Source organism: Asterias amurensis, chromosome 19, assembly GCF_032118995.1.
Source record: "Asterias amurensis chromosome 19, ASM3211899v1".
Lineage (NCBI taxonomy): Eukaryota > Metazoa > Echinodermata > Asteroidea > Forcipulatida > Asteriidae > Asterias > Asterias amurensis.
Window position 1 is genome coordinate 11,455,059 of NC_092666.1, and position 26,573 is coordinate 11,481,631.

At 38.0% G+C, this 26,573-nt stretch overlaps 1 protein-coding gene across 2 annotated transcripts in view; it reads left to right on the top strand.

Annotated features, from left to right (window-relative positions):
- The first annotated feature begins 7,064 nt into the window (after positions 1–7,064).
- The window catches only part of LOC139951361 (cell adhesion molecule DSCAM-like), a 76,427-nt gene continuing 56,918 nt past the window's right edge, over positions 7,065–26,573 (top strand). For both annotated transcript variants that reach the window (XM_071950220.1, XM_071950221.1), the window contains exons 1-2: positions 7,065–7,554; positions 22,672–23,007. In XM_071950220.1, the coding sequence (XP_071806321.1) occupies positions 7,440–7,554; positions 22,672–23,007 (451 nt within the window). In that variant the 5' untranslated portion in view covers positions 7,065–7,439. The remainder of the gene's footprint in view (positions 7,555–22,671; positions 23,008–26,573) is intronic.

The window sequence follows — 26,573 nt, forward strand, 5'->3', positions numbered from 1 at the left end:
GTCCATGTTGTTCCTGCATAAACCCCGATGTCATCTCTCCATCTTCTTCTCTGTCTACCTCTTTTCCTTTTCCCTGGGTTGCCATAATATTCCTTATTCTTGTTGGTATCCATTATGTAATTTCTTCGGGCAGTGTGTCCAGCCCATTTAAATTTAGCTTTTGTTATTGACCTTAATGTGTCTCTTACTCTACGTTCCTTTTGTTCCCATGGTTCCCATATTCACGATATACATGTACTATGTCTTAAAGGATTCGGGTACTTTTTCAAAATGTCCACAGAATGATTTACATTAAACTTATACAGGGTTTGAAGATAATGATAGTGGAAAGCTCCCCTTCAAATATTACTAACTGAGGTTCTGTAGTTTTTGAGAAATGAGTAAAACAAATCACAAAATAATTTTCTTAGGAAGACCAACATTATTTTAGCATGTAAAATCCCATTAACCAGTTATGATATTATACCAAAACCATAGCATAACTGGTTAATACGTTTTTACATGATAAAACTGAGACGAAAATTATTTGTTTTACTCATTTCTCAAAAACTACTGCACCTCAGTAAGTAACATTTCAAGGAAAGCTTTCTACTATCATGATCTACAAACTGTGTAAGTTTAATGTAAATCTGTGGATATTGTGTTTTGTGTTAGGAAAAAGTACATAGACCCTTAAAAAAAAAAAAAAAAAAAACATGAATGGAGAAAGGTATTGTAGTGTTTGGAAAAATATCATACTAATTTTTTTCATCAAAATATCAGAGTCGTGACATCACAAGTGCAGGTAATACTGTATCAGCAATAAAACCCACATGTATTTACACTGTGGTGGTACATCCAATACTATTAAGTGATACATATTTTATTCATGAGTGCATCAAGTTCCACCATTAGTTTGTCATTAATAGCATTTTCCCGCCGATCATTTTGAATGATTGATTAATCTGAATCCCACAGCCAAGCATAGACGCTGGGAATGCAAGCACGTGGCGTGTGCTGAAGAGGAGTCAGTAAAGAGAGGGAGAGAGGGTGGGTAACGAAATATGAACCCGTGACCTCCTTCCATCTGAAGCACCAGGGCCCAATTTCATAGAGCTGCTAAGCACAAATATTTGCTTAGCATGAAATTTTCTTCCATGATAAAAACAGGGTTACCAACCAAATTTTCTATTTGTTGCATTTGCTTGTTCCTGGTATTCAGCTGTTGTTTGCTTATCCTGAAAATCATGTGGAAATTTGGTTGGTAATCCTGTTGTATATAGACAAAAAGTTTACCCTAAGCAACTTTTTGTGCTGAGCAGCTCTATTGGGCCCAGGGGTGGATTTCACAAAGAGTTAACTCGTCCTAACTTGGGACCAGCCTTCAGTTGTTAATAGGACTAGTGAAATCGACCCCAGCCGTCGATTTCACAAAACTTTTTCCAACTTAGGATTAATCGTCAGACTTAGGACGAGTTTAGTTCCGTATACGAAAACGTCAGGACGCATTGAACCCATCCTAAGTTACGACGGGTTACTCGTCCTAACTCGAGATAGGATTAATCCTAGTGTTTTGTTAAATCGGCTGCAGGTCCACTAATAAAAAACACATAACTGCGCCCCCAAAACGATTGCTTACGAAAACTCATCCACGCGCTGCGAGCGTGGATTGGGACGTCTGAGCCCCGGAGCAAATGGCCTTCCGAGCAGGGGATCTTTTGTCTCTGAGCTCGGACACGCTTTCTTTCACCCCGGGCCCATGGTGACTTTAGCCACCATACCATGTTGTGGTTCACACACCGTTAGCGCCTCGTTCGTTTCCCATTCAGTATCCGTTGTCTTTGTTCCCATCTTGTTTTGTTTTGTTTGCGCTGCAGTCTATTTTTTTTGTATTGTGTACTCTTGGCCCGTACTGTAACAATAACTGTTTTTTACTCGTTTGTGAATGAGGGACCGTATGTACATGATAGTTAATAAAAACCGTTGGAGGTTTGCCGAGTAAAATCCAATGTTGGTTGTGGGACTCCATTTCGACGGTGTGTTAGTTCAGTTGAATTTAAACTCAGTTTTTATTTTTCATCACAGTTGTGTAAAAAGTGAAATTTGCTAAGTTCTTGTATGCACTAAAAACATTCCTTCCACATCTAAACCTGATATTTCTTAATTCTAGACACACATTCATCTTCAGGCCTACGTGTCGCAGTCTAGTCACGGGTGGTTCAGCTTTCCCCAGAAGACGATCAGAGCATACTAATCGAAACGTCGAGTTGAAACCAATGGTTCTTTTCAGAACCACCCCAACTCATTAGAGATAGTCATTAAATGGTGTTACCGCAAACCTTTCTTTAAAGCATTTTATGGTAAAACTAATATGTTATCCTTCCCGTATGGTTCAATATAGATTCCACAACTTTTACGCACTATAACGCAACTTTTGGATGACCTTTTCACAAACTTCCTTTACATAATCCATAATAAATGTATTTCATTATATCATAGTCTTTTAATACCGTACAAAATAACTTGTTTTATCTTATCTCCACTGGAGATCTTTTCAAGTAGAGGAACCATTCACAAACCCCAATTCAAAAGCCCCCTTGACGTGAAGAACTTTAGGCCAGTAACAAAAACAGTGGACCCCTATCAACAAGTTAGACCCAGCCAGGGGACCCCTCGGTGGCAGGGGTGTACAACGAGCTTTCTTTTATTGTTGCAGCTGGGCTCGCGAAGTACGCGTGCCGTGTCTTTGTTCAGGCGGTCAGCCAAGCACGTGCCCTGTCACATCAATAAGCCTTTGTTGGTTTCCAGTTGGGGTTGGTATAAGTGTATAAGCCTTGGTAGCTCAATGGTATGGTATAATATCAAAACACCTGTTTGGTATTGGGCCCCTAAAGTCCTAAAGCTTACATTGGGGTTGGAAATTAAGTCTTGTTTGTTGTGGTTACGGTTTATGGAATTACTTTGAATCAATAGAAGTTGTTTTTAAAATGTTCATGTAAAAATAGTCCTAATTTTTTGCGGAATTTTATTGGGCCCCCTTAAGTCTTAAAGCTTACATTGGGGTTGGAAATTAAGTATTGTTTGTTGTGGTTACGGTTTGTGGAAATACTTTGGATCAACCGTAGTTGTTTTTCTTTTGTGCATATAAAAATAGTCATTATTTTTGTGGAATTTTTAATATTGGTCCCTAAAGTTCTAAAGCTTACATTGGTGTAGATGTTAAGTCTTGTTTGTTGTGGTTATCGGTAGTGGATAACTTTGAATCAATTTTTGTGTTTTTCTTCTGTTTTTTTACAGTTCAGATTTCTGACGGAACTTTTTAAAACTCTCCACTTGAATTGAACTGAACTGACATAAACATAATCCCATTTAGATATACGTTAACATATTTGAGGTATGTTGGCTTAGGCCCCTGCTATTGTAAATTGGAACGTTTCTTGAACGAACGAAACAAGGCGACCACTCAAAATTATTTGTTAGAAAAAAAGAAACAAATCTTGGTAAAAAAACAGCCTCATAAAATATTGTAAACTATGTTCCAGTTGAGTAAAAAAAATAAATAAAACGGAAATACTTTTTCAAAATTTCTGTCCTACATGAGGCTGTAACTAAACTTATTTTTGCCTCTTTAACTCAATGCAAAAATGACATCATTTTAACGGGCGATAAACAAGATTTACAAATTATAAGCGGCTTATGCATGAAAGCATACGCATAAAGTTAAGCACGTGACCGTGGAACAAGATTAAACGGATGTGTATTGCTTTGGCCGGACACTTTGTTGGTCAATGGTCAATGTAACGTCTTGCGCCGGGGATTGTGTATGAACGTCGAAGAATGTACTTATAGGTGTTATACAGGATTTTGTTTACACCTGAAAAATAGTTGCACACAGTGGTCATGGTTTTGTGATCATAAAAAATTTGCCTGAATGAATCCGTTGTGTGAGACAAGATAGTGAAAGAACCAGGCAAGCATCTAAAACATATTGTCCTTTAAAGATACTGAACATTATTGGTAATTGCTAGTCTTCTCACTTGGTGTATCTCAACATGCATAAAATAACAAACCTGTGAAAATTTGAGCTCAATCGGTCGTCGAAGTTGCGAGATAATAATGAAAAAAAAAACCACCATTGTCACACGAAGTTGTGTGCTTTCAGATGCTTGATTTCGAGACCTCGAAATCTAATTCTGAGGTCTCGAAATCAAATTCTTGGAAATAAACTTCTTTCTCGAAAACCACGACACTTCAGAGGGAGCCATTTATCACAATGTCTTATACTATCAACCTCTCCCCATTACTCGTTACCAAGTAAGGTTTTGTGTTAACAATTATTTTTTAGTAATTACCAATAGTGTCCACTGCCTTTAAATGAAGTAGACTTTTAAAAGAAATTAAAACAATGTAGCATAAGAAGACGAAAAATGAGGCCTCAAAGTTTTGTTTACCATGACGTGGAAACCTTTAGATTTGAAGGAAAAAAGTATTTGATTTTCAAAGTTGTGTGTTGTTTTCTCAGCAAGTAGAATTTGAGCTGAAACTTTCACAAGTGACTTTTATTGTACCTTTCATCATAACTTTGCCTATAAATAAACATTACTTTGACAAAAAATCAACACCACCACCATGACTCTACCTCTAAAGGCACTGACAGCAGGATTAACCTTCGCTGAGCAGACTGATAATAAACAACTCATTATCTCCGAAGTAACCTTCCCCAACAAAAGAAGTTGATCATTTTGTAAATCATGAGTAAACTCTTCCCAAACTCTTTTCCAAACAGCACCTGCACAACTCCTCCACCTGTTGCCCCTTCCTGACAAAGATCCTAAACCAATCCCCCAAAAAACCTGTTGCATTGTCCACCTGATAGTAATCCCCTGGATTAATGCAACATCGATTTGTAAAGATCACAAAAGAAAGTATAACGGCAATAAAATCTTAGCTGGCCACTTTTTGTTCCTCTTGACTTTATGTTTGACAACAAAGGGTTGACCATCACTGGTTTCCGGACGGTCCAGCCATGGTCCAGCTAGGTGGACAAAGGACACCCCGGTTTGGGACGATCGAAAAACTATTGTCTGGTCGATCAATATCGCAATAGAGATTTGTGGTGTCATTGTTTATTTTAACTCCATTATCATCTTCTTAATTCAAATGGAATACTAAATAGTCCAGTCGCGTGCCGTTTCTAACAATGCCTGGGCAATATCAACAAGGTCTGTATGCGAACATTTGGGTCAAAGTGTGGTAACAAACAAAATAAAAAGCGATTCCACAGGTAGTCTCTACTCTTGTTGAACGAGAAAATGGCTCGACATTAAAACAAATGGGGTACACTACATTAAGACATATAAGTTGTTTAAACTACATAAAAACAAATTGTTTACACAAGTAAAATAAGTTGTTTAATGCAAGTTTGCCCTAAACAAGGCTAAGGCAACTCTTGGTAAGGGGCTACAAAAAGAAATTAATGATGAAAACGGCTCAGGAAAACTGAAGTTATGCATTAGAACAGTCTATAGTTGTATGCTAGAGGGAAATATGCACAATGCAAGGAGTTCCAAAGAGATACGGTTTAAAAAATAAAGCTGAAGAAATTAACCTTTTTTTTTTTTTTTTTGGGGGGGGGGGTTAAGAAAAAGGAGCTGATCTATAAGTACTCATAATTGTTTATTTAGTATTACTAGCGGGAACCCCGTATTAGGGAGCAAGAAAATATCAATATCTCAGAGGCATGCAGGGCGATTGCTCTTCGGATTTCCTTGTGCATAAAGCTGCTTTGTAGATCACACATTCTCAAGAACGCATCCTTGTGGAACATTCCTTACTTGTTCTCCTTTGTCCTGGCACTTCACAGTTTCCCCTAGACTTCGGACATAAGTTCCCCGTGGAGCACCAAGACTTTATGAATTCCTCTATGGAGTTCTTTTGGTTTCCCAGTGGTCTCAAGGCACCGAAAATGAGCACCTGCGTCCCAGTGCAGTTATTCGTTGGGGACATCATACCATACCAAACACCCGACTATTTTGTTGCCCATAAATTGACTAACCTGTAGAATTGTAATAAATTCTTTTCAAATGCCATAAGTTCAAGGAACCCATAATCCTTTTTATTTACTGACCGAGTAATTATGTAAGGTATGCCTTTGTTCACAACACGATTATACAAGTTGCGTTAGCTTGATCTATATGCCGCTTTTTTTTACAGGCCAATGCAGTTCACATAAGGTTTCAACCAGTAAAATCTCATCCCTACAACGACAAGAAAACTCACATACCCCTACAACTACAAGTGACATCAAATTTCCCTCGTGTTACATTCATTGGTTGGCACACAACCCACAACCGAAGATTTTTGAATTAGCATGGCAGTCTAAGTAAAGTCAGATGACAACAACTTCAGGAAACATTTTCCACTGGACTCATTCTAGCAGTGACCATATTTTGATATTCACAAACAATACAAAATCTGCAATTCATTTTTCTGTATGAAGCTAGCTTCAAGCAAAATGAATATCTCGCTTTATTATATAGATATATATATTTTTTTAATAGGCAATGTATTGTTGTGGCCAAGGTTTGAATAAATTCATGTTTGTTTTCTTGTCTTTTTGATGACCTTAGTCAAAGTGCTCATGACGTCACCAGGCAGCTGCTTCTTTCAAAAACGCGTTTTTCTGTAAACATTGGTACCCCTTTTCAAAATTCAAAAATTTCTCAAATAAGCAAACACACAACCGTGGCACGACACCAGCGAAACGGCCTGTTTTCATCAATGTCATAACCATTGTGCCAAATAATAACAGGCTCGTTTTTTAATGGTTCTGTCGTCACGGCTCATTTACTATATCGGCAGTCGGCCAATCGCGTGCCGTTGCGTAAATTGCATGCATAATTAATGAGGACTTGGCTAAGTTGTGGCAAATCATTAGTGTGGGGATAGACAATGATCACCGCTTGTGGTATGCCTGGCTGGTGAGGCTTGTGTGTCGGTGTATGGGCGCTGTGTGCGGATAGAATAGACCACTGCTGTTGTGGAACTTACTCGTGCAGGGCCGGCTTATTTACCGTGATAACAGTTTGTCTTGTGCCGTGAGATTGGCAACATCCACGGGGGTGTTCGTATACGTCAGTCCTACCTCCTCAGCATCACTGAACTTGTTAGTTGTGTTTCTGCATGACCATTCTGTGGAGTAGTAGCATCTGCAGAGTGTTTTGTAGCTCTTGGAAGATTCAAAACGACTGCCTTATTTTGCTCAAACTATTTCAAGACTTTGTTGATGATCTTAAGGTCTTTAATGCAGACCAAATTCAACAGGAGGACCACTTATTTTATGCTGCAACAACAGAGCTTAATTTCAATACTGGGATCCGTTTTCGGTTAAGTTCTCGGAGCAATATTTTTAGTTAAATGCGCAAGATCTTGAGTATGTTGGAACAACAGTAGCGCCCAGAATGGAATTAAACTCGATGGATCGGATTTCTTTGCAACGGTGGGCCGGGAGGATGGGCGTGTTTCGCTCAGCGTATCATCTCATATTGACGGGCGCTATAATTTTTCTTATACCCGGTAAGTGATTTTTTATTTTCACTCATATCACCTCGGTGTTTAGATTAAGAGAGTTTTGATCTTTTTATAATTTTTTTTGGCCTGGACGGATTGGAATGTGTTAATGTTAACCCCCGTCGATCATAAGTGAGTTTTAGATTTGATTTCAGCAGAAGTAAACGCTCATAAATGCAGGGTGTAAGATAAACAGATATATCAATAAAATATCAATATCTTCGAGCACATTATTCCCCAGTGCAGGTTGCACTTGTTCGTAAATTAAGTTGAACCTGTATTTACAGTGGATGGTAGGCTCATAAAGGCTTATGTGAGACCCGAGTCCAATTTTATCGAGCTGCTGAGGAGAAACTTCTGCTTAGAGAATCCCTGCTTAGCAATAATGAGCATGATACCAGCCATAAATTGTACATGTGGTATGGTAGTTTAGCTGGTTAGCACGCTTGGTTGTGCTTAGCTTATTTTTTTATGCTCAAGCAGCTCTATGAAATTGGGCCACGTTTACTCGTTCAGGAGGCCGGCAAAGTGCAGAATGGTTTGCGGGCACTTTGAAGTGGAGGTGACCAGCGAGAGGTGCACACAATTTTACAAAACAAGAGTGACTGTACTCAGGTAACGGTTGTTGTGCATTTGAGCGTTAATATTGTTGATTTATTTTGATTATTTTGATTATAAATCTTAGAACAATAAAACATCTTGACCAGGAGTAGTTCAGGGAAGTATTGTTTACAAACTGTCTACAAAGGTGTATTCCATTAGCCCCTGGTCATTATACTTATTATGCAAATTTGCAAATGAGGGGTGGGGTTGATGCAGTTAAAAGCCAGGTATCGGTCCTCGGGTGTCTAAGTATAAGACATGTTATCGTTGTTTACAATAAGTATAACCCTGTACATTTTTTGGCTAGTCTGGCAGGCAAGATACTGCACTGGTCATATTGGAAAATTACATTTTGTGTCATAATTTCCACATCAATTCAAGAGTTATGAAAGTAAAAGCTGGACAAGTTTTGAGATGTGCCCCTTTTCATCACAATCAACAGTTGATAAGAATTAGACAGTGCAATCTCCATAAAATATAAGACTTGATGTATTCTACCATTAAGCTGGATGTGTACAAATCGTGTCTGCAAGAAGTCCAGGCTTGGTGGCTCTTTTATAAACATGTGATGTCATAGGTCATACCGTCTACATGCAACCTTATGACCTGTGACCTCAACATAATAAACCAACATTATGTGCAATGAATCACACAAAGCTATCATAGGGTGCGTTCGTTTAGCTTCCCTGGGTCGACCCCGGTGTGTGGTGGTTTTATTTTCCATGACGAACGTGTGCAAATATTTACCCACGTTCGTCCTGGAAAAAAACCCGCCACACACCGGGGTCCGACCCAGGGAAGCTTAACGAACGCAACCATTCTATCATATTTTATTAGTTATTTCATTTTCGTACGCATTTTATTGAAGTCGTTAAAAAAAAAAAAAACGTTTTTGTGTACATTAAAAATAGGTTAAGCACCGGTTCTTGGTCAGGACTTTATGCTAATTTTCCTGTAGGGTCATGGGTTATATAATGATCCATTTAGATGTGTTTTCTGCGCATTTCTGGCTACTGAATAGTGTATAGCTAAAAATGTACTGCATTTACCAGCTTGGTATAATATTAACAAACCATAAATAATTTAGAGACATTATTGCACCGCCCTATATCATTTGCCATAATAGACTACAATTAAATATAATGACATAAAAATAAACAAATGAGGAACAAGTAGTAATAGTTCCAACACTCAATAAAAACATATTGCAGCCCCACATCCTTCTATCTAAAGTGCCAACATGAGGGGGCGTGGCACATATCGAGGGTATGCTACTGCATTAATGATTGACACCCACCATTTAGACGTCATAAAACCACATTGGTCTTTGTCCAATTTTGTACGCATTATATTTTAAAGAAACGTTACAGAATTGGTAAGAAACAAAAATCGTGAAGATCACAGATTTACATAAAACTTACACGGTCTAATGATGATGATAGTTGAAAACATCCCTTGAAATATTTCTGTCTGAAATGTCATATTTGATGAAAAAAAATATTTTAAATTCGCGTTTGGAGTTATCGCTCAGTGAGCGTTTTATTCATTTTTATTTTAGCATCGATGCAATGCAATGTTTGTAATCGTTTTTTTTCAGTATTGTCTCGTGACCCAGTTAGTTGGCTGATCGATCTCGAACTTCTACAGGTTTGTCAGTTCATGTATATGGTTGATTACATAAAGTGCTTACACTGACAACAACTGTTTTGTGAGCAAAAAAACAATTCTGTAATTTTCCTTTAAGCAAGATATAAATAATAAATTGTCTGCTCTGGACTGTGAAGGTTATTAGTACAATTTGTATTGTTTCATAACATTATTGCTTTTTGCATAGTTTTTGGAGCTCCTGGTGAATTTGGTTTATTGATCAACAGTGGTCTACAAAGCAATGGTTTGGCAAACAAAACACCATTCACTTCTTTAATAAACAAAAAAACTAAATCACTTGTTGATTTTTGAACTTTCTTCTTTAAATTCATACGGGCTTTTCATTTAATGAAATTTCCATCATTGCGAATATGAAATTGCCCCTTTTAATGACCTAACATTGAGCAGACGAAATAACGTATACTGTGTTTCTTAATGGTGCTCTTGCAAAAAAAAAAAATAATAATAATAATAATATGCCACTGTATCTATAACTGCCTTATATCAATAACTTGATTAAATGCTACATCACACAGCATTGCCCATAGGTACAGAAAAAAAAGTATTTGAGAAAAGCGGTTTAAATTTAATACATTTAATTGGATTTAATCTTCCTCGACATTTACAGAGAGATTAGGGAGTCTTTACCAAGTCGGGTCAAATTAAAACCAATTGGACCCGCACAGCGATAGCTATGGACCTTTTCAGAATTTTGAAAGGGTTTTCTCTACCGCTAGACTCGAATACAGGCTGTTCTTTATATAAATATTATATTAATGATGCCATCAGTTTTAATGGTAGGCTTAATTTTGTTTAATGAGAAACTTACAAAGCTCATTATTATTTCCAGTTTAGACGGCGTCTAGTATAAGGATTGATATTTCAGCCAAAGAAAACAATACCATTTCATATTAGCATTGTTTTGGACCCGTATAGTCTGCGATACGGACTTGACCAATATAGGACGGGGCTGTCCCGACAGCGCTCGAATACAGACTGTTTTTATGAAATACTTCTTATTAATGATATAGGCCTATTCAATTTTAAGGGTAGCTGTGTTTGGTTAAAATATGTGGCATCGTGGTTTCCGGTAAAGGCAGCGTACAGAATTATGCAGCATTTCAGATGCTCCAATACAGGAGGGTTTTACCTCCTCTGGTTGCAACCCCCATTTGTACTTTTGTTTAATTAACTTTATTTAAATACTTGTAATTAACATTCTTGTCCCTTGTTGAACAAATGGAAATACAACAAACAAACGAACAAACTAACAAAACAAACAAACAAACAAACAAACAAACAAACAAACAAACAAACAAACAAACAAACAAACAAACAAACAAACAAACAACAATACGTCATTTTGCTATTTCCTTCATATGGAAAGGTTTGCGGTAACACCATGTAATGACTATCTCTAATGAGTTGGGGTGGTTCTGAAAAGAACCGTTGGTTTCAACTCGACGTTTCGATCAGTATGCTCTGATCGTCTTCGGGAGAAAGAATACAATTTTCGTTTGATTGTGTGATTAGTGATGTTCAACAGCGAAATGTGCGGTTGGATTCGCGTCTGTTTTTACGTTTTTTTGGACTCGAAGAATATTGCGCGAACGTAACTCATGACGTTTATATAAAGCCTCAGAACTAAGCAGACAAAGTACGTATAGCTATTTTTGCTGAACAATAGAAGCAGGGAACCAGTTACAAACATTACAAATGCTATGGTATTGCAGCTGTTTGCCTGGGAAGCACTCTATCGTTTTGTGCTTTGCAAATTGTTAAAAAGAAGGGTGTCATGGCCGAGTGGTTTAGAGCATCTGCATCAAGTTTTGTGTTTGGAGAAAGATCAAAACCCAAAACACCAACCAAAACAGGTTATTGGTCCTGCTTTGGCAAACAGTCAAGTTTGCCATAATATCGTTCCGGTACATGGTCATTCATATACCAGCAACTAATAATATAACATTGTTCACACGTCAAGTCACGCACAAAGGAAGGGAATAATAGAAACTGGTTTTTCGCTCCGGTCTCCCTAATTAATTCATATATGGAGATATTTTCGGCTATTGTTCAATAGTTGGTGTTGCTACTAATTAGAACTAGACATGTGGACATTATTAACGTTCAATTCAATTCAATTCAATTCAATTCATTTCGATTTGTTTCAATTCACCTTTGGTTCATTGTACATTTTGAAAAGCAACTGGACTATTGTCCGATAACTCAGGCGCTGGACATGTTTTTAATTGTCAAAGAACAGTATTATGGTGTATCCCATAATGTATACATAAAATAACAAAACTATTCAACTATTCAAGCTCAATTGGTCATCGAATTTCCAAGAGAGTGATGAAAGAAAAAACACCCTTGGTGCATTCCATTATGTGCTTTCAGACGCATAATAAAAGGCTTCAGCTGAAGTATTTTGTTATTTGAGTGAGAAATTACCATTTTCTCAAAAAATACCTTACTTCTCACAGTGTTCTATAGTATCAAAAGCTCTCAATTGCTCGTTACCAAGAAGTAATTTTTTATGCTAACAATTATTTTGAGTAATTTGAAAGCACACACTTGTGCAACAAGGGCGTTTTTCCTTCAGTATTTTCTCGCAAGTTTGAGGACCAATTGTGTCCAAAATCACAGGTTTGTTATTTTATACGTGTTGGGATACACCTAATAAAAATACTGGTCTTTGACAATACAAAACGTGCCCAGCAGCCGATTTCACAACACGCTAGGATTAATCCAATCTCGAGTTAGGACAGGAGTAACTCGTCCTAAACTTAAGATGGGTTCAATGCGTCCTAACGTCTTTGGATACGGAACTAAGATTAATCCTAAGTTAGGAAGAGTTTTGTGAAATCCACTGATGTGTCTTTAATACCACCACGAGCGAGTCCGATATTCCACGTGGGCGCTAATCCGGTCACCAATCGAACATCCAACTAATTAGGTCGATGGCAATAAATTATAAAACTTGATGAGCAATTTCGTACACACTCGGCATGTGGGGGTCTCTGCTGGATACTTGGTTAATTTCGGTAAAGCCCCCCCTGTATGTTCTGAACGGTTGACGGCGTAGCGATATTTGTTTTTGCAACTAGTCGCAGTAGGTGTATGGCATTGACGGATAGATACCATCTAATTACGTGATCATCAGTAGACGACACTGTTTCGTTGAATGGATCACTGTTCAACTAAAAAAAAATCTTCTGAAGAAAGACAAGACATGAAAACTAACTTTGTTTTGTCGTTTGAAAAGGAAAATAATACATTGGTATTAGGAACAGTTTAACTGTTTTAATCATATGAAAATATAGTGTAAATGGTGGTGGAGTTTTTGAAGTACAACCACAAATATGGAGCGCTTAAAGACATCGGACACTTTCGGTAAACAGTATTGTCCAAGGCTCACACTTCGTGTATCACAACTTCTATATAACATAACAAACCTGTGAAAATTTTGGCTCAATCGGTCATCGGAGTTGGGAGAAAATAACGGGAAAACCCATCCTTGTTTCCGCACGTTTCGCCGTGCCATGACATGACTTGTTTGTGTTTAAAATAAATCCGTAATTCTCGTTATAGAATTGATATTGTTTTAATGGTTTTTTTTTTAAAGTAAAGCATTTCATGGAATAATATTTCAAGAGAAGTCTTTCACCGTTACCTTCTGTATACCCTGTAAGTTATTTGTAAATCTGTGAACTTTTAATTTTTTTTCTGTACCGAAAGTGTCCAATGACTTTAATGGCAACGCATGACGAAAAATCCGGAACCGGAATAGGCCTACACAATCACACAAACGTTTCAGTTTTATAGTCATACATTTTTGTAGTAATTACCAAAGATAGGCCTAAATACTACATTAAGACATTGTAATAATCTTTGGAAAACAAAAACGAAGTTGAGTGAGGAATGTTTTTCTCCTGTTAAAGACACCGGACACTATTGGTAATTGTTAAAGACCAGTCTTCTGACTTGGTGTATCTCAACATATGCATAAAATAACAAACTTGTGACAATTCGAGCTGAATTGGGTCGTCGAAGTTGCGAGATAATAATGAAACAAAAAACACCCTTGTCACACTAAGTTGTGTGCTTTCAGATATTTGATTTCGAGAACTCAAAATCTAATTCTGAGATCTCAAAATAAAATTCGTGGAACATGACTTCTTTCTCGAAAACTACGTTACTTCAGAGGGAAACGTTTCTCATAATGTTTTATACTATCAACCTCTCCCCAGAAATCGTTACCAAGTAAGGTTTTATGCTAACAATTATTTTGAGTAATTACCAATAGTGTCCACTGCCTTAACCCTACCTCCATGCTTTAACAGAACACAGTTATATCGAGAACGTCCCGTCCCGAGTTTTCTGTCCACCCGATCCGTTTTTAAGCACGCAGTGTCAAAGGGTAAAGACACGCTTACACTAAACAATTTCCCTGCTGGTAGTCCACGAGCCAAACCAATCGTCGTAAATAAGACACAACGGCACCGAAGTCCGAGCAATGTTCAAAATATACACCGTAGCAACTTCAAATAAACATGCGCAATTACACCGGCTATTAAAATTACAGTCCCAATTATTTTGGCGTTGAATGAGTTACGCGGATGAAAATGAAAACTGGCCGGGGGATTGATATTGCGGCAGGCCTCACCGTGCAGCCGCAGGTAATTCATCTGAGGAATGCCCATTTATCTTAAAGTGTAAACTCTTGACCTGTACTGCCTTTTAAAGGCACTGGACCCCTTTGGTAATTTGTCAAAGACCCGTGTTCTCATTTGGTGTATCTCAACATATGCATTTGTCTTGTAGTGTAAAATCTTGACATGTACTGCATTTAAAAGTACTGAAGTCGATTTCTCAAAGAGTTAGGACTAGTCCTAACTTAGGACTCGTCCTAGGAGATATTAAAAACTTAAGGCTAGTCCTAAGTTAGGACTAGTACTAGGACATATCAAAAACAGGCAAATCTTTGCTTTACGAGGAATTCACACTTACCTTTTAGTGTAAGCTCTTGACCTGTACTGTGTTTAAAGGGAAGGTACACGTTTGGTAATTACTCAAAACATTTAATATTAACTTAAAAACTGACTTGGTATAACGATCAATGGAGAGCTGTATAAAAACCTTGTGGGAAACGACTCCCTTTGAAGTAACGTAGTTTTTGAGAAAGAGGTAATTTCTCACTAAAATAATAAAAGACTTCTAGCTAGAAATCTTTTATTCCTATCTGAAAGCACACAAATTCGTCCAACAAAGGTGTTTTTTCTTTCATAATTTTCTCGCAACTTCGATAACCAATTGAGGCAAAATTTTTACAGGCTTGTTATTTTATGCCTATGATGGGATACACCAAGTTAGAACACTGGTCTTTTACAATTACCAAACATGAACAGTGCTTTTAAAGCCTGGGGTCGATGTTACGAAGAGTTAGTACTAGTCCTAGCTTAGGACTAAAAACTCAAAGCTAGTCTTAAGTAAGGTCGAGTAACTCGTCCCAACTCGAGATAAGACTAGTCTGAACTCTTATACCCTGTACATTTCAAGTTGTCCCCCATGTGGCTCTTTAAAAAGAGTGGTGGTTATTTCACTCTTTTAGAGGGGTTTCACTCCAGGACAGAGTGCAAAATCACCAAACAGATGCAAACTTCAATCTAAAAGAGTGGACAAAGAGTTATTTCTCATATGGCTCTTCAAGAGTGCATTTCGCTCCTTTGCATTTAGAGAGTGAAAGTCTACCCTGTTCATCAATTGGATATCATGACAAAATACGCTAATCTAGTGTAATGCATTCACGTATCTCGCTAAGGCATTTTTTAATAGCCATGAAATATGCACACCCGCACATTAGTAGAGGATTAAAATTTATAGAGGCTGTGCAAGCTCTGTATGTATACATCCACCTCTTATGAAGTTGATGGCAAGAAACAATTAAGGACTTGCCAGTGGTACCTTGAGGATTGCATTACATAATAATTGTGTTCTTAACAGCGTACAACCCTCCAGAATATGTTTGAATCAATTGTGCTGGTATACTCCCAGGCGCTGATTTTTTTTTTATGCGTTAAGCACACAACACACAGAGTAAAGTATTAGATAACTGAAGAAAGATTGCCTAACATTATGGACCCCAGGGCCCAATTTTATCGCACTGCTTTTTTATATTTATATATATATATATTTTTTAAGTAGAACCCTATGAAAAACAAGCATAATATCCCATAGGGATAGCTAAGTGTTTTTTTTTACCCATACACCGATGTGTGTTTTTAGCACTGTATACTCTGTACTTTCTCGAGTCCTGTGAAAAAAATATCACAGGCATGTTACTCGGGTGGGATTCGAACCCATGGGTACCCCCCCCAAAAAAAAAAAAAAAAAAAAACAAGAAAAAAAACAAGAAAAAAAGAACTAATATTCTTTATCCCCGATGCAAATTTAACATCTCTCATAAGTGCTTTTCATAAGATGAAAAGAAAGGAAATAATGGTTATTGGACTATGCCTCACTCACTAGAAAGTGATGAGAGACACAACACCTAGCAATCATACTTTGCGAAGTTGCACCTATCCACCGTGCGCCGAATTCTAACAACAATAACGGTATCTATAACAACTGTGCAGTTTTACTGGTGCAAGCAACATGTCAACCTAAGATGAATGATTTCTAGCCATGCATCACCGCTTCCATTTTGTTCCTGTAGATTATAAGATTTGAATTCATCTGCATATCAATGCACAACAGAATGCGTTGTTGTTTTCTGGGAAGTGAGATCCCCATTTCATTGATTTTTTTTTTCTCTAGTGGATTACTTATAAGCTGTTCTTTTTCTCCCCTTTTGTTTGCAAATTAAACCAACTCCATCAAAACCCTTCCCAATCAGTTATAATCAGAATATTTAGGCTAGCAGTAAAAAAAAAACAAATTCAGCAAGCAATCGCCTGAGCTAATTAGAAAGACGCCACGAAGACGGGTCCCGCTGTGAGTTATGGTGAAATTAATTTGGCGATTTTGGGGAGGGTTGATTACGCGTTTGGGTCTGCCTTCAGACCATCGCGCGTGCATCGTGTTAAACTAAATGACTTTTTAAAGGGACCGTAGCCGCAGTGAATATTCCTTATGTATGCAGAGGACATAAAAATATGGTAATTTAAATTGTACTTGTTAATTTATGATAGATGTGTGTTTTACAAACATTGGACTTAATTAGTTAGGGCTAACTCGAGTTGCCCGTGACGCTACGATGTTTGAAATATTATACATTATTCATCACTCAGTTTTGAACATCGACTTAACGCACACTGGACTAATTTATTTTGACAGTTGGGAAGGGGGGGGGGGGGGGGCTCAGAACCCCCCATTTCCCCCCAATTTTGGAGCTTTAAAAATGCACAAGACGAATAGGTAGATAGATACGAGCACACGCGCGCTGTGTGCAGATTTGATATGGAGGGAGGTTGCGCGCGTAAAGTAACTGGGTGTGAGTTTATTATTCCATGTACAACCGAGCCGGCCGCAGCCCTGGGCAAAATTTCATGGACTTGCTTAAAGCCGAATTCTCCGCTTATGATCACCATTCTCCGCTAACTGGGCCAAATTTCATAGAGCTGTTTAGCAGAAAATACTGCTTAAACAAATTATTTGCTAAGCGAAAAAATTAGTTGGGTACCAGTCTAGACAATGTTAACTTAATGGAATGTTGGTTGGTAACCTGTTTTTTTCTAAGCAATATTTTTCTGTGCTTAGCAACTTTGTGTGCTTACTGGCTTTATGAAATTGGGCCCTCTGCAAGCGTTGAGTTTGTGTGTAAGCAAAAAATGCCTAGTAGTGTGGGCAGTGCATGCACGTGCACAATCCAAAACTCCCTGTAACTCATGAAATACGCTTTCCCAGAGCTGCTAAAGCACAAAAAGTAGCTAAGCACCACAAAATTATGCTTACCAGAAAAAGATTACAATCTGCTATGTCACATGTACAATGTGTGACTGGTATCCTGTTTACTTCTACTAAGCAGAACATGTTTTTAAGCATTATTGTCTGCTTAAGCAGCCCTATACAATTGTGGCGTGCTTTGATCATAACGGTACCAACGATACTAACCCACTCACCAATTCCCTGCCATCTATATTACAGACAATAGATCACCCACTATCTGCATGCTGTGCCGCGTTCAACTCTAATTGGACACCACTAATACCCAACTATACTCCCCTAATCAGGATTCCCAGGGCAGTCAACGAGCGTCGAGGTTTTCCCTTCACAACTCCACCGATGTGATTAATTTGTCCGAAAAGCCAACAATCGTCTCCCCCTCTCTTTCTCTCCTGCATGGTTCCCGCTGTGTATATATTACTCATACCCTTCCAATATAGCGCTCCATTATTCAAACCGTAATTGCAACTGATTATGACTAATTTAGAGGAACGTCTGTGCATTTTTTTTTTCTTCATTTGGTGGCGCATTTATTGATGTCTTAGTTTTTGGAGGTCAACATTCTTTTTAGATTAGTAAGAGCAATGGTTGGTTTGTATCATTTTAGGAGGACACAAACGAGTGAGCGGCGAGTTTCTACCAATAAGAAATGCTGTTACATAACAATTTCCTGACCAATCATTACCAATTATTATGATCGAGCTGCCAAAGCGCAACAGCTTTAAGCAAATATTATTTGTCATCTCTCCATCCACCCAGCTTCAAAAGTCGAACAGTTTCTCACCACAACTTAGATCTTCAATGCCGTCATACTTTATTAAGATATTCTCTGCCTTTTAAAATAATAATATTAATAATTTCGAAGTTTTAGATCGAAGTTTTATCTACCAAACAAGGTATAATCAAGGCGCTGAGTATTATACAAATTTTCAGAAAGAAAGCCTTGTTAGTTGGTTACTTCTTTATAATAGATTACTATGGCTTTGTACTGTTTTCATGAAGTATGGAAATATTAAATAAATGCGAGTTTCGAACTGAATTAGATTGAATTGAATATTAAGCAAATGCTACAAAAAGGCATTCTATACGAAGCTATATGAGAAAAATGATTTCATAATTGGACTACCCTGGCAATATTTGTATTGAAACAAAGAGATCTAAGACCCTTCGGCAGCAACTCTTTGTAACATTGTCGATGCTGCATCCAGTCTTATCTTGATTCAAAGACAGTAAAGCATGCCCGAAGCAGAATTTCTGCTGATGTTGTCACCAAACTGTAGGCCTACTTAATCTTTGTTCAAAGAAAGAAATGAGACAGAGAAAAGAGTGACAATAGGTTTTGCAAACATTACCCTCTACCATGTTTCTGCTGATGTTGTCACCATATCTGTAGGCCTACTTTATCTTTATTCAAAGAAAAAGTGAGACAGAGAAAAAAGTGACAATATGTTTTGCAAACATAGTCTTTAATGCTCTACCATGTCTTGAGTAATAATACTTATAACAGCATATACAAAGCGCCATATGTCCACAAAATTGATCAAAGGCGCTGAAAAAGAGGGTTAATAGCATACAAAATACGTATTTTGTGCCGATGTTGTCACTCTGTACATTATCTTGATTCAAAGAAGGTAATGAAGGAGACAAGAGAGTGACAATAGGTTTTGTAAACATTGCCCTCTACCCTGTCAAAGACAGCTACCTTGTCTTGATTGAAAGACGGTAAAGCATGCCCGAAGCATAATTTATACTGCTACATTATCTTTACTCAAAGAAAGAAATGAGACAGACATAAGAGTGGCAATAGGTTTTTCAAACATTACCGTGCCAATGCTTTTGTTTTATGCAATTCGCCAGACACACAAGGCCTGATTGCCACTTCAAGGTGTGGGCTAGGCAACAATTTTTGTTGTTCTTCCAGGGGCCATTGCCAGTTGCCACCTACCAAGGGCTGCAACAGGGTTACCCCCTTTACAGTCCATACGGATGTATACCTTGTCTTGAGTAAAAGAAGGTTAGCATACGTTAGAAAATGACACTGGGTTTTGCAAACATTGCTAAGCAGAAATGAGCAGGATACCAGTCACAAAATTGTAAATGTGACATGATAGTTTGGCTGGTAACCTTATTCTGGTAAGCATAATTTTGATGTGCTTAGCTACTTTTTGTGCCAAAGCAGCTCTGTGAAATTAGTTTCATTACTGCAATATCGACCTGTCATTCCTATCACACATGTCGTGCTGTTGTCAAAATGAATAACATCTAACCACTATGCGTGCCTGACTGTAAGCCCGGGAGGTCTTATACGCATTAAGAAACATATCTTGCCGGAAATCTACATTTGTTTGATAATAACAATCTTTCTTGTTATCAGTATTTCCAGATCTTGATTTTTTTCCTGTGAGTCACTTTTGTAATGAGAGTTGATGTGCGAAAAAAGTAGCCACAAAATAATTACACTAATCACATAACGTGCATGGTGCAGGCAGACTGTGCAAGTGTAGTACGTGCGTATCAAGAACGAGAAAGAAAAAAAAATCAAACAAAGATCATATTTTTCTTTAAAATCGGATCTACTATATATATATTTACATACAATCTTTGAAATTACAAGTATTCATAGAAATTTGGTACAAGTACAATTTTAATTGTCATGTAGCCCCTTATACAGTAAAATTAAAATCGAGCATACACGCCATTTATTAACCATCAGTTTTATAATCATACAATCATTTTGTCTATTGTCCTGATCGCACATGATACTGATTTGAAAACAAGCTCCCATGTGAAACAAATTATTTGTAAATTTGTCATTAAAAATGACATAGAGTAGCCGTCACCTTCCATTAAACAAAGGCCATTGTAGTGTTCACGCCAATGTGATCTAGTTTTTCTTAATCAATACAATCGATGTATTGCGTACTTTCCCCGTATTATTACGCATGACAATTTCTGTCGTAACTTGAAAACAAAAACTGTTTGTTTTTGACAACAAAACTGTTTGTGAAAGAAAACATAATTTTGCGCTGTTCACCAAGTGCACCAATAGCCACACAAGTGAGCTAAAAATCAACGATGTTTTAAATACTTCTAAATGACTCTGCACTTGTTTTATTCGGCCTAAAAGCTCTATATCGGTTTAGACAACTGAACGGGATTGTGTTCACTCAAAAAATATATCACCGATTATGAAACTAACTGTTAACAATAGTTCGATGGAGTAAGCAATGGCAGACTATAGGCGCTTATAATGTTTTCCTGCTAAGCAAAAATAAGCAGGAAACTAGTCACAAACGGCCCATGTGAAATGGTATTGTGGCTGGTAACCAGAAGCTGTTAAGCATTTAAAGCCATTGGACACTTTCGAAAACAGAAAAAAATTATAAGTTCACAGATTTACAAATAACTTACAGGGTTTACAGAAGGTAATGGTGACAGACTTCTCTTGAAATATTATTCCATGAAATGTTTTACTTTTTGAGAAAACACTAAAACAATATCAATTCTCGATATCGAGATTTACGGATTTATTTTAAACGCATGTCATGGCACGGCGAAACGTGCGGAAACAAGGGCGGGTTTTCCCGTTATTTTCTCTCGACTCCGATGACTGATTGAGCCTAAATTTTCACAGGTTTGTTATTTTATAGTATATAAGTTGTGATACACAAAGTGTGGGCCTTGGACAATACTGTTAACCGAAAGTGTCCAATGGCTTTAAGTTGCTTTACGTTTGTGTTTAAAATGGAACCATGGAAAGGCTCGTGATAGTCTGCCTTGACAAGTTGAACACTAGTTCAAGGCGTTACGATAATATTGAAATAGCATTGACAAGTTGTGAATTTGATAGCACAAAGTGACGGCACTTGTAGAGAAATTATAATGATTCTGTCACCAGACCTGCCAATGATCCTTTGTGTGTACCAGCATAATTATTCCTCGTTTGCTTTTCATTTTAACAACGTGCGATCACAAGGACAATGCCCGCGAGCGCGTAATATTTCGACTCCATAAAAAAAGTAATAACCCTGCTATTTTTTTGTATGTTTACTTGCGGCTAACCACAACAAAATAAACACGAATAAAATAGGATGTTGTCTATTATGTCTGGAAAGTAATGTATACTTTGCATTTTATTCTATGATAAGTACACATTTAAGTTCAACGCTGACCATTGGCTTCTGTACAACGTAGAACTCATTACCTTTTTTTCACAAAAGATATATTAAGGAAACATTTCGAAACGTTGTATTTGCAGAACAAAGATGCAATTATCCAAGAGATGTTCACATGGTTTTTCTGTTTTCTTTGCGTTGTTTCCAGAAATCATTCATCGCTGTTTTCTCGTTTTCTTGTCATTAAGTACACGTAGAAACCCCAGTAAAAAAAACGAGAAGAAATTTACAATGAATAGAGCAAAATACCCACGTGGATTTTGGGAAAGACTGGATGTTTTATGGGACGGGTTATTTTGGCTTAACATTATATCAGTTCATTGGTTGAATTGCTGAGATTTGTATTGTTTTCTCTCTTGGTGCTTATAGCCGGTTTCTCTGTTTATGACTTCTAATTTTCAATACAGTGGCCCAACTCAATATAGCTATGCTCAAAAGCATAAATCCCCATTAAATTTATACCATCGCTTTGTGATTTTGCAGGGGTCGCGTGGAGGTGCTCAACCTTTATTTTACCTCTTTACCATAGACCTTTATCGCAAATACTCGCAAATATGCGTGTAATGAGTTGCATGCTGGTCTAGCTAACGATCAAGATTGAGCGCTAGCTAGACCAGCATGCACCTCACTTAACAGCTAGCGCTTGCGCAATAGGTGTTTGCGAAAAGGTCTACGATGAGCCCATTAACGAGTTTCGTTCACTTTTGTATTTTTGAATGTTGTCATAATCTTGACGTGGTTTTGATTTACTTTGCAGTTTTTCACATCGTCTCTGGGGAGCTCACACAGCTCATCGGCCCCCAGTTCGTCTCAGTCCCCCCTCCCCGTGTCGACTTCGCTCACAACAGCGGTGCCACACTCGTATGCTCCGCCTACGGTCAACCAACACCCACTGTCCAATGGATTCTAGCCGATGACGATAGCCCGGTCGTTGAGGTGGAGAACTTGCGCCTCGTGACAGAAAATGGTACTTTGACTTTCCCGCCTTTTTTACCCGATGATTACGTCAGTGCCGTACATGAGGCTTCGTATAGGTGTATTGCACGAAACCGTGTGGGGTCTATACGAAGCCCAACAATACGAGCTAATGCGGGTAAGTGCTATTTTGTTTTATAACAAGTTAAACAGAGACATTATCATTGGGTGCTTCCCTGGGTTGACCCCGCAGTGCTCACTCGGGTGAGACCCTGACAAAAGCTATCGAACGATCACGCTCGCCCTCTCGTGGTGACGTCATGCATCTCGGGTCACCCCAAGTGACCCACTCCACATGCAGGGTGGGGGGCTGACCCGGGCGAGCCCCTGGAATTACGTCAAAACTGTTCGAACGTACCGAGGGCAGACCGTGGTCGACCCAGGGAAGCTAAACGAAAGCACCCTTAATGTTTGGTTTGCGGTAACATGTGTGTTTCTATTCTATTAAATTATGTTCTTTTGAGAACTTGTCTTGCTTTTGAGTCTACTATCGCTGAGAGATTTTAGGAATTTTCCGGACATTTTCACGCCTTGTGTTTTTGGCAACATCACCTATTGGTTTGTACACACATGTTAATTTTAACATCGCTGTGGAAAAATGTTTATTGTCTCGGTCTTTGTATTTTACACCATAAAAGTAAAACAAATTACGCTATTATTTTGCTTGTTATTTATTTGATATTATTAACACCGCAAATAACTCATAGGAAACACACACTATTATTACTATTATTATTTTATAGAGTGTAAATGCATGAACAGCTCTCGTCTGGTGTAAAAAGTGCATAACGTAAAGTAATTAATCCTTTGATAAGTGACAATGGAATTTTACCATTCAAAGTGCCGTAAGAATATTAAACAAGAATCTATGAATTTTTTTTCTGGGCTTTTGACGAAAACAATGGTTCTCTGCTGAATCACACAATCAGTCAATTGTTTCCCACGAAACGGTAATAGACATCTAAACAAAGGTCTAAATTTTCCCATATTACCGCGGCATGTCGTAAAGATGATACCGCACTGCATAGCATGCCTAATTCAATTCCAGCCGTCACTATCCAGCAAAAACCAACATTTTAATTAAACACCCAAATTGTCCGGTGTCTTCATGATGGCAATGAATGGCATGGTATTGTAAGACCGTCAGCCGCTGCTTGTTGCCCGCCCCGTCGCCAGGACCGCACCACGGCAAGGGTCTCTGGTTGATGGGGGATCGATGGTAAACAATACCCGAAAACCGACCGACCGGAAGATATCTACCATTATTAAAGGATCATTTTCTCTCACTTAATTATTATTTTGATGGTCGGTGTTTATTAGTAGAGAGGCCGTGTTTTCTTACTGCAATGTGGAGTTGGAGCACGTTCTTTTCGGAATGGCTCACAGAATTTGTGGCACAGAATTTGCTTGGGAAGTTTTTACCGAAGAACAGAAGGGCTTCGGATGGGAATGAATATTGCAAATGCGTACAATGGGGGAAAATCGAATTCCCACGTTTGGCAGACTACGAATTTTGAGAAACTGCACCATTTTGTTTTGCGGTTTCCCTATACACATGAATCATTAAGGAAAATGTATAATAATTAAATTTGAAATCAAAAGAAGTGTCGTTATCCGCAGTGTTGACGGTCATGGCGCACGGACATTATTTTGTCCCCCGTTGTCGTCGTCGTAGTTTTGGGTGTAATGGCAGACTCTTGTGACTCTTGTTGGTGATGGGGGCCACACGAGGTAATGTTACAACCTTGCTACAATTTAGCAAGTTACCCTTGCTAATTGCTCTCGTATGAAAGGGGCTACTAAATGAGCGAAGTGAAAAGGGTTAGAAGAACATGAAGGAAGGGAGATACACAAAGATGAAGTGAACTGGTCATGGCCATTTATCATGAAGAAAGATGTAAAACTGTTCTTAGTTTCATATTCAGTTCACCAAGCTAAAAAATAAACCAAGAGAATTGACAGTGTATGTTGATGATGAAGATAATAGCAAACTATTAAAGTAAACAAATCTGTGGAAATGTTTACATAGATTATCGATTGGCATGACAACACGACCCGCAGTTGTTTAAATAGAAAGAGCTCAATATTATCAGTTTAAGCATTTATCACATAGCCAATAAAACACAAAAGAAATATAAAAATAGGAGAACAACAATGTACACGTTTTAAAACAATATGGAATAATGGTTCAAAATTAAGACCTGCACCACAAAATACACTATTGTTGCCGATGTGCTCTCAGATGCATGAGAAAAGCTTCGGGCCTGAAGTCTTTCTGAGATTCAAATATTTTAGTGAGAAGTTATCTCTTTCTCAAAAACTACGTTACTTCATAGGGGTTTCTCACAATGTTTTATACTATTGATCAACAGCTCCACATTGCTCGTAATCAAGTAGCGTAAGTGTTTATGCCAATGTATTTTTAGTAATTACCAAATGTGTCCGATGTATTTAAAGGAGCACTTTTCATGAGTAATTGGATAAAATGCAAGTGTTATAGCATAATCTGTAATTGTTTACTGTAATCCTGTATTAACATAAAACTGAGAGGTTAAAGCCATTGGACCCTTTCGGTACAGAAAAAAAAAAAAAGTTCACAGATTTACAAATAATTTACAGGGTTTACAGAAGGTAATGGTGAAAGACTTCTCTTGAAATATTAGTCCATGAAATGCTTTACTTTTTGAGAAAACGGTAAAACAATATAAATTCTCGTTAACGAGAATTACGGATTTGTTATAAACACATGTCATGACACGGCGAAACGCGCGAAAACAGGAGTGGGTTTTCCCGTTATTTTTTCCCGACTCCGATGTCCGATTGAGCCTAAATTTCCACAGATTTGTTATAATTATATATAAGTTGTGATACACGAAGTGTGGGACTTGGACAAAACTGTTTACCGAAAGTGTATAATGGCTTTAAGTCAGGTTTGTATGCAATTAAATATTATTTTGGAGTAATTACCCAAAGTGTCCAATGCCTTTAAGGCACTTTATAGCCACAGTGTAGACTGTCAAGGTCTCAGACGATGTTTATGATATCGTCTTCCTTTAGTCACGTTCAGATCCAGCCGATACATAACTTATCGATTAGGATCTGATGCGCTGCACTAGTCATTAGTACCAGCGCAACCAGCAAATATCGATCACTGAGCGATTGGCACTCTATTAGCGCCCAGGTGCTACTCCGCGCATGCGCGGCTCTCGCTGACGTGACGTCACACGCGCCGCTGCTGGATGGTTTTTAATTAATATTTCATCGCACCGTCCAAATTAATCAACAAAATGTTTGGCAGCGGAATGGAGTCTAAGTATTTTTTTTATGAAGCTCCAAGATTAAAATTGCTTGTTTGTGGACGTCTCGGCCTCAGCAGCTTACAAGGTCGTGAAGGCCCGGCTCGGACTGTAAAAAAAACAATGTGCAAGTTATTTGCAATGATCAGTATTGCCAGGTATTTGCATATAGACTACTCGGCACTTACTGTTATTTATGTATGTGCAGAAAGAGATATGAGTGCCTGTGTGGGTTTTAATGTGCGATTTACATACGTACATAGGCTATGTTTGATCGGTGTGATGGCACAGACACTTTGCAATGCAGGAATGTTTCAAGTCAGAACGCTGTGTACATATTCAGCCATACTGCACGCGTTTCATGTAAAAAATGTACATTTGCACATCG